This window comes from Gopherus evgoodei, chromosome 4 (assembly GCF_007399415.2).
Source record: "Gopherus evgoodei ecotype Sinaloan lineage chromosome 4, rGopEvg1_v1.p, whole genome shotgun sequence".
NCBI lineage: Eukaryota > Metazoa > Chordata > Testudines > Testudinidae > Gopherus > Gopherus evgoodei.
The window spans coordinates 50,240,901-50,257,527 of record NC_044325.1 but is presented as its reverse complement, the minus strand read 5'-3'; the positions used below and the strand labels follow the sequence as shown (position 1 = coordinate 50,257,527).

The 16,627-nt window shown below is 43.3% G+C and overlaps 1 protein-coding gene across 2 annotated transcripts in view; it reads right to left on the bottom strand.

The window, feature by feature from the left end:
• The window catches only part of EGLN3 (egl-9 family hypoxia inducible factor 3), a 32,864-nt gene extending 19,469 nt beyond the window's left edge, over positions 1–13,395 (bottom strand). Inside the window, exon 1 of one of the 2 annotated variants that reach the window (XM_030559306.1) lies at positions 12,755–13,395. In XM_030559306.1, the coding sequence (XP_030415166.1) occupies positions 12,755–13,366 (612 nt within the window). In that variant the 5' untranslated portion in view covers positions 13,367–13,395. Of the gene's footprint in view, positions 1–10,589; positions 11,240–12,754 lie in introns of those variants that run through there. The other variant, XM_030559307.1, reaches the window with a different exon arrangement.
• Between the last annotated feature and the right edge of the window lie 3,232 nt (positions 13,396–16,627).

Genomic DNA, 16,627 nt, shown 5'->3' with positions numbered 1-16,627 from the left:
TTTTCAGAAACATTCAAATCCAAACAAAACCAATCCACTACAATAAGCAAGATTTTTAAATTGATACAACAATCATTACTGACTCCAGGACAGAGGAACGAAAACACACTGTTTTTAAAACAAAACCCAGAAAAGGGCTAGTACATGACCTTAAAATCAGTATATACTATATAAGTTACAAATGTAATTTGATCCTTTTGCTACTAAGAAGCATGCAAAACTATTTCTGTGTGTTCACTGTAAGATTTAATTAAACTCCTAATTCAAGCATGCAGAGTTTTGTATCAGAGCAGATCTTTATTTTCAGAACTGTGGCAAGGTCTTTGCACATATTAGGCCAATATTTCTGTAATTTGTGCCACGTAAAAGTTAAGGAGGACAGCGTAGTTAGATGCTGATTTGGTGGCATCTCTAGCATTCACAATGCTTAACATTTACTTGCTTTACGGGGCTTGAGGTCTTCAAACCACAATTTGAAGACTTCAATAACTCGGACATAGGTTAGGGGTTTGTTATACAAGTGGATGGGTAGGGTTCTGTGGCCTGCTTTGTGCAGGAGGTCAGATTAGATGATCACATTGGTCCCTTCTGACCCTAAAGTCTATGAGTCTATGACATTTTGGTGCCCAGTATAATCTGTTTCAGATTTTGGTTTTGAATCATCATAGTGACAGAATTGCTTGCATTAATTACCTTCTAATAATTGTTTTGCCTTGCATCATTTCTTTATTTAATAATCTTATCAGAATACAGTGAGATAGAAAACTATTACAAAGAAAAGCTCCAACCCCCTTCTCCCTCACCCCCCACCCCCCCACAGTGCGGGAATGGACGTAGGAGAAATGGGGCTTAAGGCTCTGCCAAATTGCTTGAGGGAACACAGTCAGATATGGTTTGGTGACAAAATGCCATGGCCGTGATCCATTTAGACAGAAGGATGTAGTCTGTTTTGCATGAGCTGCCTTCGTCTTTTCCCTTCCTTCATTGTTTTTCTGTCTAATAGAAAAGATGAGCTACTTCTGGCCTACTCCCTTCCACATTTATTTAAAAGTCACATAGCAATGTTATGTGTAAACCAAAACCATTTCCAAGGTATCATACAACAACATATCCTGTAGTGACAGAGCAATTATTCACCCTGAAACCTGTTAAGGCATGTGCTTGCGATGAGCCATCCACCACCTAGAGCACACAGGGACTGAAAGCAGTTTAGAAAAGTATTGAAAGACAAGACTCCTCTTTTGATCCATTAAAACTTTTTCACTGAAGCTTAGAGAGAGTCTTGTCCTGCTAATGACTTGCTAACATTGCTGTTTTAGTCTTACACTTGATCACAGAAGGATTATGGTCATGCTAAATACAAGCCAGGTCTGTGACATTCACTCTTGTAGGTATATACACCTCTCTCCAGGAATATAAAGCTGGTAACTGTTACTTGCAGAGATCCCTTACTGAGTTGCTTATTCTCACAGGCTGCCTATTGTAATGTGAGTGTCACAGCAGACCAGGCAGCATTTATCTGGCAACTTGCCACTGCCTATTATGGTGTGGGGAAGGGAAACCTCAATCAAGTAAAAAGCATGGACACATACTTTAAAAAAAAGCATCTAGTGTCTGTTGTTCAGAAGACCTCTATGAAAGTGTGTAACAAATCAGTGCCTACCAATTATGTCCTTCTCTGCTTAAGAAAGACTGACTTAATATAATCACCACTGTATCCATGTTTGGACTGTGTGGTGTTCTCCTTCCTCCCTCCTACCCCCCACCCCCATTTTGAAGGGGAATTTATTTCATAGCAAAGTGAGGAATGACTATGGCTAGAATTTGTCTCTGTGCTCAGGCATCATGAAGAGTCTCCACAAAGGCCCTCTCTTGATGGGTAAAAAGTGTTTTCTTCAATTGTGTCAACTCAATCAAGTTAACTTAACATGGTTGAGAAGGGAGGTTGCAGGCTAGCATGTTTGAAGCCATGTTCAGCTGGCCATCTTGTGTTCTAAGGGGGAATGTAGACTACAGCAGCACCAGTTAACACAGCCTCAAGTGTTATAACTGGCATCCTAACAAAGCTTTTCAGGCATGTTAGCTAGCTCAGTTAACGTAACTGAAAAAAAAGTTACCATTTTTGCCCATCAGAACTTCTCCATTGCTCTGCCAAAGCCCTGACCTGCAACACCCCTGCTCTGGCTGCTCAGCAGAGGGTAGGTCTACATTACAGAACCTATACTGGCATAGTCATGTTTGCATAGCTATGCCAGCATATCGCCGCCCCCCCCCCCCCGAGTGTAGATGCAGCCTGCATTGACAGGAGTTTTTCCTGTTGGTGTAGGAAAACCAACTTCCTAAATGACATTAGCTAAGTTGACAGAAGCACTCTTTCATCAGCATAGATGTGCCTACTCTGGGGGTTTTGTCAGAATAGCTATGTCGGTCAGGGGGATAGTTTTTTCACATCCCTGACTGACACAGCTATACCAACATAATTTTTAAGTATAGACCAAACCAGAGCCTGGTAATCATGTCTGATTATACCAGGATAAGAGCTCAATCCTACAACTGGATTCATGAGAGCAATCTTTAGCATCAATGGGGCTCTGAACAAGCACATGGGTCCATCCAGGAGGGACGGATTGCAGGATCAGGGCCTCAACCTCTGCCAGACTTTAGGATGAAATCCCCATCATTATTTTCACTTGTGCATTATGTAAAATGTGAACCCTTATGATGAGTTGATGTGATAATGTCATGCATAAAATCTCTGCACCAGCAAACCACCATTCATGTGAATTTTGATGGGGGTGGGGAAGGGAAATGTCTTTATTACCTTGTGGAATCAACTCCTTTAGTAAATGTCACCAGAGTAAATTGTTAACTTAATTAGGCACAAGGACTTCCTTATGCCAGCAAACAGGTTTACCTTGCAGTATATGTGCTCTCCTACCTCAGTGTAATGAACATCCATGCATTTTCAGTTCATTGCAGCTGAATGCTAAGGAGATTCATATATGAGAGTTATTAAACGTACTGCATAGAAATATTAACAGCTAAGGGAAAATTATCTCATTGCATGGAGAAATGCACAGCTGTGGAATGGTGTGGGGTCAGGAAAGTCTACAAGGCGAATCTTGCAGAGTTTCCAGAAAATTATGGATGCATCTGAGGATGCAGAAAGGGTGAAACATGCTGCCATGCAATCCCACAGACTCTGTAAATCCACAGGAAAGATTCCTCTCACTTCTGTAGCTGTTCAGGCCGACAGCTCTACTGCTCTGGTTCCACAGGAGCGATGCTGCCAGCTAGCAGGCTAAATACACCTTCACAAAAAAGCAAGTCTTCGATGGAGTTTCAGGCATGGATACTTCAGGCTTGTTTATGGTGTAGCTGCTATGCTGGGATGTAACCTCAGTGCACCACTATATAGGGCGGCTTGTACTGATGCGACTAATCCTAGCTTGAAACATGGCAGATGGTGAGACATCTGAAATCCAGTCATGGGCCACTTTCTGATTTTTCCATTGCCATCAATGAAAAGTGAGTAATAATATGGCTTTGCAAAAATTGTTGAGTTCCAGGCTACAATGGGATAAAATAAACTAATTCTTATATTGTATTTCCTCTGGCCCCAATTCTGCAAACTCTAATGTATGTGCACCGAGTTCCCCATAGGATATATTGACAACTCTGTTGTTTACACTTCAAGTGTTCACCAGTATTTCCCATTCCTGAATGGGTTAGCTTGTTATTTATCTTCCTGTCTGTACTAGGATAGTAACGCATACGGATGGTATCTGACAAAGGCCACAGGAAAGGTCACGGAGTGGTGAAGTGTTTTACAAACTTCCTTTTCACAGGAAAAGATGAATTAGTCTGCAGGATTGCTATTGCCAAGAGTCTGACCCAAAGCCACCTGAACACAACAGTGGAAAGATTCCTGACTTGAGTGGACTTTGGATCAGGCTGCAGGTACATTACATTTAGAATCGGATAGTGGTGATGCGCATGCCAAATTTTCAGTCTTGGGCTTGTAGACACTGAGGGTATGTCTATACAGCAGATGTTATTGTCAGCTGTATAGTCGTGGCTCTAGCGCTGGGTGAGAGCTCTCCCAGTACTATAAAAACCACCTCTGTCAGGGGAATAGCTACCAGCGTTGAGAGCACGGCAGCACTGTCTACACTGCCACTTTACAGAGCTGAAACTTGCATTGTTCAGGGGGGTGTTTCTTCACACCCCTGAGTGAGGAAAGTTTCAGCACTGTAAGTGGCAGTGTAGACAAACTCAAAGATCCACTGTTTATGCTTAAATGCAGATTTATAGGGCATTCAAAGGAACTATAGGTTGTAAAGTTACTCAAATGCATAATTATTTGTAGGATCAGGCCCTCTCTCGGTAACATCAAAGTCCTGCTAGGTGGAGCAGGAATCTGAGATACTGTTTGCATACTCATTTCAATGAAGAAGTGTTCTTAAAAAGTCACTGACCAGAATGAGTCAGAACAAAAATAAGAGTAAATATACCGAAGTTTATATTGTTTTAATGCTTGATTGTCAAGAAAAATATCCCCATTCCTGTGTATAATTAACCTGGTTAACTAATCTTGCTTGACAAACACAGATATAAAGAGCACTTCTGACAGTGATCCAAGGCAACTGCTCTAGGATCTCTGCCAAAGCTGAATTCCTCAGTCTGATATCATAAAATGACTTGTCTGTTGTATTTACAGTTCCAATGGCTCTGGACTCTGTTGAACACTGGGCATTCTGGCACTCATCCAGAAGAGCAGATTTGAACCTGACCATTATGCTAGAACATGTGCATTTGATTAGGAAAAAAAAGAAAAATTATGCACAGTTCTTCTGGATGGCAGTATTCATCAGACTTTCCATTGTAAGCTACTTGCAAGGCAAGCTCCTGTGCAAGTATCATAAAAATCCTTTGTAACATACAGGGCCGGCTCTAGCCATTTCGCCGCCCCAAGCACGGCGGCACGCTGCAGGGGGCGCTCTGCCACTTGCCAGTTCCGCAGCTCCAGTGGACTTCCCGCAGGTGTGCCTGCGGATGCTCCACCGGTGCCGTGGGACCAGCGGATCCTCCGCAGGGATGCCTGCGGGAGGTCCACCGGAGCCGCCTGCCGCCCTCCCGGCAACCAGCAGAGCGCCCCCTGCAGCATGCCGCCTCAAGCATGTGCTTGGCGTGCTGGGGCCTGGAGCCGGCCCTGGTAACATATAAACAACTATTGTATTTCTACATCCTGTGTTCCTCTGCAATTTGATCATCAACCTACTGTTACACCGCTCCTTAGGTTTGTACCCAGAACCAGAATCTGAGGGGTTTCACTTAGCATTTTAATGTTAAACAAGGAAATTGCTGGGGGGGGTTGTTTTTTTTAATAAAAGACACACACAACAATTATATTTCCTCCCCCAGAATTACAAGGCTATTGATGAAAATCCTCAACCTGGGCTTCTGAAGATTCATGCATTCCTTAAATCCCTGTGATGGGCGGGAAGCGGGACAGGGGAGTTCAGCAGGCATCTCAGCAAGAAATCATTACACTGGAGGCCATGTTTCAGAAGCCACCTTAGGACTCTCAGGCCTCTGCCAGGCAGGGAGCTCTGGAAGCGATCCTCTCAGATTTGCAGCCAACACCTGCTAGCTGTGGCCATACCACCCAATCTTGGAGATTAAATAAATAAATACTTTCCCATCTGTAGGGCAAAGGTAGCATGGGCTCACGGAGGTTGGTGCTGGAGAGGATGAAGGTGCCTACTTGGACTGACTGAAGTTCTTTTAGTCATTACCTTGAATTCCCCCTTGGATGATGACATGAATGGAGAGGTTTGGAAGGGGTGGGAAGAGAGTCTACTCAGACACACAGACAGAATTGCTAGTCGTTCTCTCCTCTCTGCTATACGCTTCCCAGTGACTGCCACCCTTTATAAAGAATATGACCTGATTCTTAGAAGAGCTCAGCCCTCATTAAGACACCTAAATGAACTGCCTTGATTTTCGAAAGATGTTTCTGTGCACTTTCATTTATCCAGGGGCCTGTCTGGAAGCAGTTGGGTTCTGAGCTCTGTGTATAAAACAACGTCATTGGGTTTCTTAAATACGATTGAGTCCTTGTGATTACTTCTGGTTGCAAAATTTCCTATAGTCAGTGGAACTCACTTGCCTCTGCGAGTTCAGGCCTCCAGAGACAGTCACAGCCTCCAACACTCACACTAAGTAATGGTGGTTTCTCTGATGAAGTGCTTTCTGGTGGGATATGAAAACTTCCACCATAATTGCCTGGGTGCAAAGTACCCAGCGCCCCACTCTGTTGAGGTGTATGCAATCTTTTGGCAGAGTGCCAGAAACTGACTAAGGAGGGGTCATGGCCAGATCAGCCAGGTGATGGTCTGATTCATTGCCTTCCTTGGAGAGCCATTGTTGGTGGGACTCTTATGGAGCCACAGCTGTACTTTAAAGCTGCCATTCCCTGGCAAAACCAGAAGGTAAGATGGAATCACCACATGCTCTTCACCAACAGATGAACCAAAGAGCATAGCTGCCCTTGCAGCACAGAGAATGCAGGCTGCATCTCTCTACACTAGCACTGGTTGGTGAATGAAGCTTGGGAGCACACAAAGGAATGTTCAAACAGCACACCTGCTTATTGTGAAAGGATATGCCGAACAGATCTATTGCTTTACAGTTTTAAAATGCTCCCTGTATAAAACCGAAACAAAAAAAGTAATGGCAGTAATACATCTTTCATCCATAGATCTCAACCTATGTTTAAGTGTAGACCAAGCCCTACAAGTACGTCTACACTATGCAGATTACACCAGAATAGCCGCAGCAGCGCTTTAACATGGCTTGTGTAGTCACAGCACAGCGCTGGGACTAAAAAAAAAAAAGCCACCTCCATGAGGGGTGTAGCTCCCAGTGCTGATGCACTGTCTATACTGGCACTTTACAGCGCTAAAACTTGCTGTGCTCAGAGGTGTGTTTTTTCACACCCCGAGCAAGAAAGCTGGAGTGCTGTAAAGTGCCAGAATAGACAAGCCCTAAAAGAACGGGTTGTTCCAAGTGTAAACTAAGAGAGCTTCTATTGGCATAGCTAACTTCATTCAGAGTGGTGGTGTTCCCGCACTGATGGAAGTTATATCAGCATAGCTGGTATGAAAAATCTGCACTCAGAGGCATAGCTATGCCAACCTAATCCCCTGATGTAGACAATGCTAGGTCACCCACCTCTTGGGGAAATGGCCTACTTATGCTGATGGAAGGACTTACACTCGATCTACACTGAAGTGCTACAGGGTCTGTGCTGTTGAAACAGTTTAAGCATACACATACTCATAGCCTAAAGCAATTCCTTTCCATCAATACTCAAGGCTCATGTTTAATTGAATAGGCTATAAACTTTACCAATGTAAAGTTTAAGGAGTAGATTTCTAAATAATTATCAGTCTTGAGATACTTGTATTCATTTCCACAATCAGAATACTTATCCCATAGCTAAAGGTTTACATGAGGGGGAACAAAACAAAAAAACACAAATTGTTCTGGATTGTTAAACACTTTCTGTGACCCTCCCTTTCTCTCCTCCCCTCTTCACCCTCATGACTTACCCCACTCCCACAAAATGCCAGTTTTCCTAAAAAAGGAGTAATTATAACAAGTCAAACTGAAAAATGTCGAGACTGTTCATAAAAAAAATAAAAAAACCCTCATGCCTAGGTTACTAAAGGTTTTTGAGCATCCAAAAACCTCAAAGCATCTCCTAATAAGGATACAATATAGTACATAGTCAAAATATATCTAGATTTAAAATAATAATAATTGTTGTCACCAAATTGTTGGTGAGTTCACCAAATCTCACAAGACAAAGCCAGATGGGCCTGATTTTGGATGAGAGACTTCCAAGACACAGCTATGTAGTGTAGGAAGCTGTGATAGTTATTATGGTGATTCAAAAGGGGGAAATCTTTCCCTCTGAGTCAACAACCCTGTATAGTGCAAGCGGGCACTGTCTTACTGAAGCTGCCATATTTCAGTGGAGATGTAGAACAATGTCCACCTGTGAGCCTCAAAAATTCCACAGCACCTTTTTTTGAGACTAGGGATGTTAGCCTACGTGTTCTTGTTAATTTCCTATTGAAATTCTCCCTGCATTTTAAATCGGATACAACATTCCTCCCTTTCAGTCGTGAACTGTTATGTAGTTTTTCTATTCACTGTTTAAAGTCTGCCACCTTCCACCCAAAAATGTTCATGGCTGAAGAGATCTATATACATAGATAAGTATTTTGGCATCAAAGTGGGTTGAGTTCTCTGGAGGATACTATATGAAAGTCAGTTATTACATAAGAGTAATTACCATGATTCACAAACATTGAGGGCTGTGGGAACACCACAGATTGGTTATAAAAAATTTCCACTACTGAAGGTGAGTCCCAGAAGAACTTGCCCCGACCCTACAAGTTACATCCAGTGTGGGTCTCTTTGTGTGCAATAGGGTAAAAATTATGGTGATCCTCCTTCGTGTTTGGCTCTAGCTTTAGCACAAAAATCCCCTTTCTTCCCCCTAGTGGCCAAAAACCGCAGTACCTCACTTTCAGCCTTAGTAACCGACACTGAGATCGATCACTCATCCCCCTCTCTCCCAGCAAGCATTCGCGCCCCCTCCCAACACTTTCAGTTAACTTGGGTCTACTCTTGTTTAGAGCCCCAAGTCTCCTCTAAATCCAACTCTTCAACTTGATGGGACAATTTAATAAAACTAAGCAAAAAAGATGCGTGTTTCAACTATTTTTGCAGATTTCAAGTTTTTCAAAAAACAACCCCCCAAAGGGGGGCAGCCTTCATGAATTATTCGCACTAAACATCCCCTGCCGAGAAACCTTAGCACTCCTATGCACATACATCCCCTTTCATTTAGTTTAAGATAATGCCGAGAGAAATTACTGCGAATTTTTGAAAAAAAATTTCACAGCATACCCACACATTTGTTAGGTATCAGTTGCTTACGATCCTCCGATATCCTTCCTTCCCCACTCCACGTCCTTTACCCAATACCTTGGGGAAAACCCTGACTGAGATAACTTTGAATATCTACCTGTCCTTAACTTTGAGCTCTTCCTTGATGTTTTAAGAATCTTACAACTTCATGTCATCAATCCTCCAACATACCTACCACAGAGATGCTAAAAGAATATGTTTTTTAAAAAGTCGAGCAGAAGTTGTAGAGCTTAGATAATTTGCAGGCAATAGGCAAGGAAGTTTTCAACAAATAACTTCGTGCATTGTAATTCCATACAGGATCATTGGCATAGTGAAACCGACTCAAGAGAAACCAAGTTAGCGCGCTCTGACTGAACTAAATTGCATATATGCTGTTCAAACTCTACTGGGAATTGGGACTTGAAATGGCAGTTTATGCCTTCCTTTTCACGGAACTATACCTCCTTGCTCTTAACACTAAAGCACTGGATCTTTCTTTTCATGCTTCACACCTATAATGGCGATACTAATGGTTCAATCAATCATAATATCCCGTCTTTAGTTATGAAACAGCGGATACGTGACCACTGAATTGAAACTAGTTGAAGTGAAACACTTCATCCGATAGTATTAAACAGCCAAATAAATCAAACATAGTGCAAAGTAAATGTAGATCACCCCCTCCGCGCCTTCATGTAGCTTTCCCTATCTACCTCAAAACGCCTCTGAAAGTTAGAGACAAACACAGATGGGTTAAAAAGTGCCCATATTCGAGTACTCTAGTCTGTTGTGATCTTAGTCAGTGTTCAGGGGTACTTTACCATCCCTTCCAGTTGTGTTTATAAGACAGGCACTGGTGGACAGAGTTGTAAGCAAATAAGGCTTCTCTTTTGGGTCAAATAGCAGAAAACATTCATGCTGGGACCCAGGCTCTGATCTCCTCTCACTAGACTCTTAAGATTAAATGACTGCTTTGTAAATTTGTTTGTTTACTCAGTGTGGCCTCTACGGGTACACACGTGCATAAATTAGGGATTAAATTTATTACATTTTATACATAACGAGCAGCCAGGCGCCTGCCTAGCAATCAACATTAATACTACAGTGACCAAGCAGACGCTCTTAGGAAAAGTAAGACGAGAGAAATCTGACAAGATACGTCAATGTATGTCGTGTACTTACAAACTTTCTTGTTTAACACATATATTCACCTCCCCCCCTTTACAACTAAACTTGAAGATGCTTCTATAGCTTGGCCAGTTCTGTATTACGTCTCTGGTGTACAGGATGGATCCTTATCAAGCATGACAGGAACTGTTTATAAACAACTTACTGTACTTTCAGATCTGGCAGCTAATACACACATTGTGCTCCAAAGGGCAAATCTACAGTGTTAACTACTTGTTGCTTCAATTGGTGGGTAGGAAGAAAAATCTGGGAGCAGTAATAGCTACAGTTCGGGAGTTTAGAAGGCTAAGGTGCTATTGCTGGGAGTTTATAGCTCAGTGGTAAAACTAGAACACGCAAATACTGAAGATTTAGGAGCAACCACAAAGCCAGTGTCAATTACAAATCCAAGAAGCGATTTAACACTCTCTTACCTTGGACCTTTCCTTGACATAGTACTTGCCCAGTCTACTTCCACAATACATCACCAGCCTGTCTATCAATGACAAGAGAAAGTTGATGGCCTCACATCCTTCCTCGGTGCCTCCGATCCACTTTATCTGGTCTCCTCTCAAATGTCTTTTGGAGATGCCATTGCTGCGGCCGGCTAGTTGACCATCCTGCAGCTCCCCGTTATAGTGCATCTGTTTCACTCGCTCCAACACACAGTCCCCTACCACCTCGCCCAGGAAATTGTCCAAGTAGCAGAAGCCGATGTCATGCAAACAGGGCACAATATAGTCGAGAGCTATCTTCTCTAGATCTAACCTCATTATAGGTCCCAGAGGCATCTTGATAAGGTCCTTTTTTCCCCAGAGTTAAGTCAAATATGCACCAAACCGGTGCTCAGTAGAGCTGGAGATGAACAATCGCGCTAGTAACTTGAGTCAACTAGCAGGTATAACTTTTTAATTTACGAAGCAAACGAGTGCAAGGTTAGTAACAAGGACAGCGTGGGAAAGTTTAGCTGCAGCAACGTCTCTCCTCGGTGGAAATTTCCAGTTCCACCCAGCCTTTGGGATACTAGATTAGACAATTAAATGCATAGCGAGTGCACTTACTACCCCGAACTGACTCCCCCTCCTCCCGCCTACCAGCCGCACCTTTGCCGACACAGAAGTGTTTAACCAGAAGGCTGCTGATTCTGGAGCTCTTTTTTATCTGGTTGTATGTGATCCACGTGTGTGAACTCCCCCTTAGCGGCCGTAATCACTCCACCTTTTTTGGAGCTGATGAGTCCTGCAAAGTGCAAACCCCTTTCGATTTATTTACCAAAGCAGCGGATGGCCCCTTTCTGATAATACGTCTGCTACGTGCAGAATGTGTTCTTACTCAGCAGCGATCAGCACGTGGGTGGAGCCCTGTCCCAGGGACATGCTCTCCCCTTCCCCACTCTCATTCGAGTCAGGACTTACCTAGCCAATCAGTTGGCCGAGTGGGCGTGGCCTCCTTCAGAACGACCAACCCCCAACGAGTTACACCGAGTTCAGCCCTTCAAAGGCTACACAGCGGGGATCGAATGACGAGGGCGGGGGGATTTTCACGAGTGTAAAGGAGGTGTGTTTTGTGGTTTAGCAGGCCCCACCCCAAACCCCGGGGGGCGTGGTCTCCGCCATTGAGGAATTCTCCCTCAGCATGTACGCAGCTACTACAGTCACATACTACAAGGCAATGTAAACAAATGGTGCTGAAAGATTAAGTGCTAATCGACCTGCTCGTGGCAATTATCTTAACTTAATAATACAGGCTGGCAGAAGAGTTTGCAAGGGTTTATAGTATTTTTCCGGGAGGGAGGAGACACCCCTCAACCCACACACCTTTACACACACACTACCACTAGGTGATTTAAAGTTACTTTAAAAAACAAACGTGCTCCAAGTCTTATTTATCTGGAGACAGACTCCCTCATTCCCGAATCAGTTTGTAAAAGTAGCTCCCTGTGATAAACGCTCTTATGTGGTTTAATGAGCTATTTAAAACTAAAGATCTCATTCTTTTCTAGTTTTAAACTGTCCGTCATTTAAATTGTCCCCCGAAATAATAGAAATGCCAGTTTCACCATCGGAACAACCTAGTACAGTTTTTTTGGGGTAGGAAAATTTAATGGAAGTTAAAAGTTTGTTTAAGAACCTGGTCTATACTTTCCCCAATTTACTGAAAAGGCTTCCTTGGTTTACTCTGTGTTGTGGCATGAAGTGCATGGGATTCTGACAGTTTCTGTAAGTAATAGCATGTGATAAATTCAATCTGATACGTAGAGCTTTAATTTTCACTTTTAAGAAACAACCCAGCAATGTTGTAGCTACGGTAACCACTTCATTGTAAGATTTTCACATCCCCCTCCAGTTATCAACTATACCACCATATGCGTTACCTGACAAGTATTTAATCCCTACTCGTTTATAAATTGTATTCTAATGAAAACTAGTTTATGAGGCGGGACAAATAAAGACTCGCTTAACAAAGTCCATTACCACTCAGCGTGCCTAGGCTTTGCTAAAAATCTTAATGTAAGATGTTGTGTGCATTTAACGCAGACTAGAAACTGAGGGGCGAAGGGGGTACCTTAAAACAAGTCATCGTCACTGCAGTTACTAACCTTATGTCTTCCTCTAATTTTGTAATTCCCAAGTTTCCCATCTGCGTACATGATGAGTTTATCCATTCTCGACAGAAGATAGCCTATATTTTCACATCCTTCTTCATTGCCCTCCACCCACAATATCTTGTCCCCGCGAATAGCCTTAGTGCTGCCTGATTTCTGACTTGCCACCTCTCCATCCTGGAATTTGTCACTCAGGTGCAGAGCTTTGACTTCTTGCAAGACTTTGTCTCCAATTTTGTGTCCCAGGAAATTGTCTACTATGCACAAGCCGTAGGAGTTCATGCAGGGCACTATATACTGTACCACTAGTTTCTGGCCACTTCTGTGTTCTTTAGGAGGAGCTCTCTTATGGGAGGTGAGATTCAGCGCGCGCGCTCTGGCACTGGGCTCTCCTGCTTTCACTGGGCAAGTGCCTCCTCCTGTGCATCTCGACGGATCAACTTGCTGCGCCTCACTCCTGCCCTGGGCATTTTCGCTGCTCTCGGGGTTATCTGCATTGATCAGAATCGTTTTCCTGCTGGCTACCGATTCGCAACTGCTATTGCCTACTGGCGGCTCGGCTCCCCAGCTCGTTGCCATTTGCAGTGCGGTCCTCCCCGTCCCCATGCATTGCTCACATGCTGCTGCCAGCCCTTGAGCCGTGCGAGGGAATGGGAAATGCCATGTTCCACCAACAGGATGCTACAGAGGACAAGCCGCCGGGCGGGAGCGTGCACACGTACCGGCGGGAGCGCGCAGGTTCATCCGCCTCCTCCTCCCTCCCGTGCCGCCGCCTCCATCCCTGGGGGACAGGGGCTGGGAACATGCCAGTTCCTGCGAAGCGCACGAAGGCTGAACGTGCAGAACGCAGCAGGAGCCCCCGCCTGCAAGGTGCGTGTCCTCCCAGCTGAAGGACACCAGTAATTGCCCAGGGGACAAGCTGAGTGTGGTTCATTTTTGACCTAACCTCCCAAATTAGACCATTAAAAGCAGACAGGGAAACAATCCAGAGACCTCAATGCAGCTTTAAGTAGGAGGGCTGAACAAACCTGGATCTAGTTACTGGAGCTTGCTGGGTCCCAGCAAAATGTTGGCCATAAAGACCCTGATTTTAGGGCCTTAGAAAAGTCTAGCCTCTCCTGCACCAAAAAATTCTAGACTCATAGACTTTAAGGTCAGAAGGGACCGTTATGATCACCTAGTCTGACCTCCTGCACAATGCAGGCCACAGAATCGTACCCACCCACTCTTGTAACAAGCCCCTAACCTATGTCTGAGTTAGTCTGAGTTATTGAAGTCCTCAAATCCTGGTTTAAAGACCTCAAGGTGCAGAGAACCTTCCAGTAAGTGACCCGTGCCCCATGCTGCAGAGGAAGGTGAAAGATCTCCAGGGCCTCCGCCATTCTGCCCTGGAGGAAAATTCCTTTCTGAGTCTGGCACAGGACTGCCGCAACTCCCTCCCCCAATCCACACCTGGCTCCAGAGGGATCTTGCCAATTTTTGGCATCAACTGCCCAAATAGATAACTGTAGCTGCCTCAGGCACCACCAAGAATATCCTGCTCCCATGCATGCTGGAACATGACAGGTGAAAAACCCCAGATTCAACACCTAGATCCAGTCAGATCCAGGTAATTTTTGCCTCTGAATCCCTAAATTCCCTTCTCACTGAAAAAAAAATCTGATGCAATCTGGTCCAACAGGAGTGGAAGAACCTGGCTTATGCCAGTTTATAATCTACATAGAGAAAAAATGCAGCAGCTCTTATACATCAAAAATTCTAGACCTTGTTGCAAAATGGTGCAGCAGGACAATAAAAATATGTATCCAACATCTGGATTCTGCTTGGTCCAATTAGTTTTTATCTGAAACCCAAGAATTCTATCAGCTACACCAAAAAGTGCACCTGCTAAAATTCCACTACAACAATCCAGACCCCAAAGCATGCTGCATTCTATCTTATTTATTTTACAGGTAGCATTTGCAACAACAAATGTCATAGTTTAAGTTGCAAACACATTTCCATTACAGCTAAGCTATAGGACCAAATACTAGCACATGTGTGCAGGGAGGATGTACATTTTCACCTGCTGTTCAAGCCCTGTGCAAGGAATAATCTTAGCACCCCAAGGGATGTAAATTGCCCCAAAGTGGAGAGAAACTGGGACCATGACCCTATAAACCATCTGCACAAGTCCACACAACAAGCCCAGCCCATTGAGGAGCAAGTTGTACCAACCCAAGTAACAATGTAGCACATGTTTATCCCCTGCAGAATGGGGAGCACCCAATGAGATTTTGCTTCCTGAAGCACCTTGCCTCACCTGCTGGAGCTGCTTCACACAACCCCCTAGTCCATGGCAAAATACCACAGTATAGCCAATAATGATGTTACAAATGTAGCAAAGTAAAGGTATGCGAAGCTAGGCTTATTAATAAATGGCATCTCAACATCTGGATGTACAAAAAGCCTTATTCATAATTGTTGTGTTTCATAGGCTTGACAGATGCCACATTTTAAAAAGAAAACTTGTCTTTCAATGATATATGAACTGCCCCTCTTCCATCATACATCTTCATTTTTGAAAGATTCTATTTAATTCTCAATTAGAAGCCCTGGGGGTATAAGCTTATTGCTTACATTTACCTTTGCAGTAGTTTCTCTGTAATACATATAGTAAAATATGAGTTGATAGGATGCTATTAATGGCTCTTGTTTGGGATGACTTGCCTAACTCATTAGTACCAGTAAAAGCCTTTATACTACATTATACATACCATTGTGTAGTTTAATGCCACATGTTTTACAGATTCACTATCTTAAAATAGAGAGTTTTAAAGATTTTGCTAGCTTATTTTTCATCTCCTCCTTTAAAGCCTAGCTATTTTAATTCCATTGGTCCAATTGCCTTAGAAAGCATGCAATTTTTAATACATCATAATCTGATTTTAAAGTGTGCTACCTCTTGATCCAATTGGACTAAAAAGAAGGACCCTAAAAATCTTAAGCACCGACTGCACTAGGAAAAGTTTCTAAACATCTCCCACTATTGTTAATACCACTTCATCAAGTACTAAGAACAGTAGGAGGCCTAGTATAGACAGTTTCTTGACTTCCACCACTGTTTTTAACATGTCCTAACACTGCTAAACCCAGGTCTAATTGACACACAGTGGCTTTGTTCAGACTAGGTTTTGGAAGGTGTTTGTCAGCCAATATGTTAACAGCCTAGTATAGGCTGTAACTCCCCCAGTTTAACAGTGTTAAAGGCACACTGCCATGTGAAGATGGGTTAGTGAACTGCCTCCTGTAAACACCTTTCAAATCCTATTCTAGACAAAGCCAATGTTAAAGGCTTTGTCAGCTCATCTGCTCTAGGGCTCCTGATATTGCTAGTGGCAATGGAGCTGAACCAGTGTCAGCAACAGTGGGAAAATTTCTAAGAATTGACACTGGTTCTGGTGAAAACATGGCCGTAGACATGTGAGATTCCTAGTTGTCTAATGGGATTAAGCAACCATATCTTGTTCCAATAGCCCATAAACTATTGAACCTTAAACTTGCTGCATGTTCAGGACCAAATGTTACCTGTTATGCACCTCATGAGAGGACTGGACTTTTGTGGCATGTTGTTGGCTGTTCAAAGCATCTCAGAGATTTGGACTGTTAGAAGTAGTCTTGCTGAAATAAATGCATGAGCAGAATGCAAGGGTGGCAAAGGCACTTGATAAATGCCAGTATTGTATGGCTTGACAATGTATCACAGAGTTTATCACATGGATATCACCTGTCAAAGATATTAGTAACCAGAAAGTGAAAATGACTATAAGGAAAAAGGGGCAGACAATTGATTTTCATTGTCTAAGATGAGAGAAGTGTATAGCATAA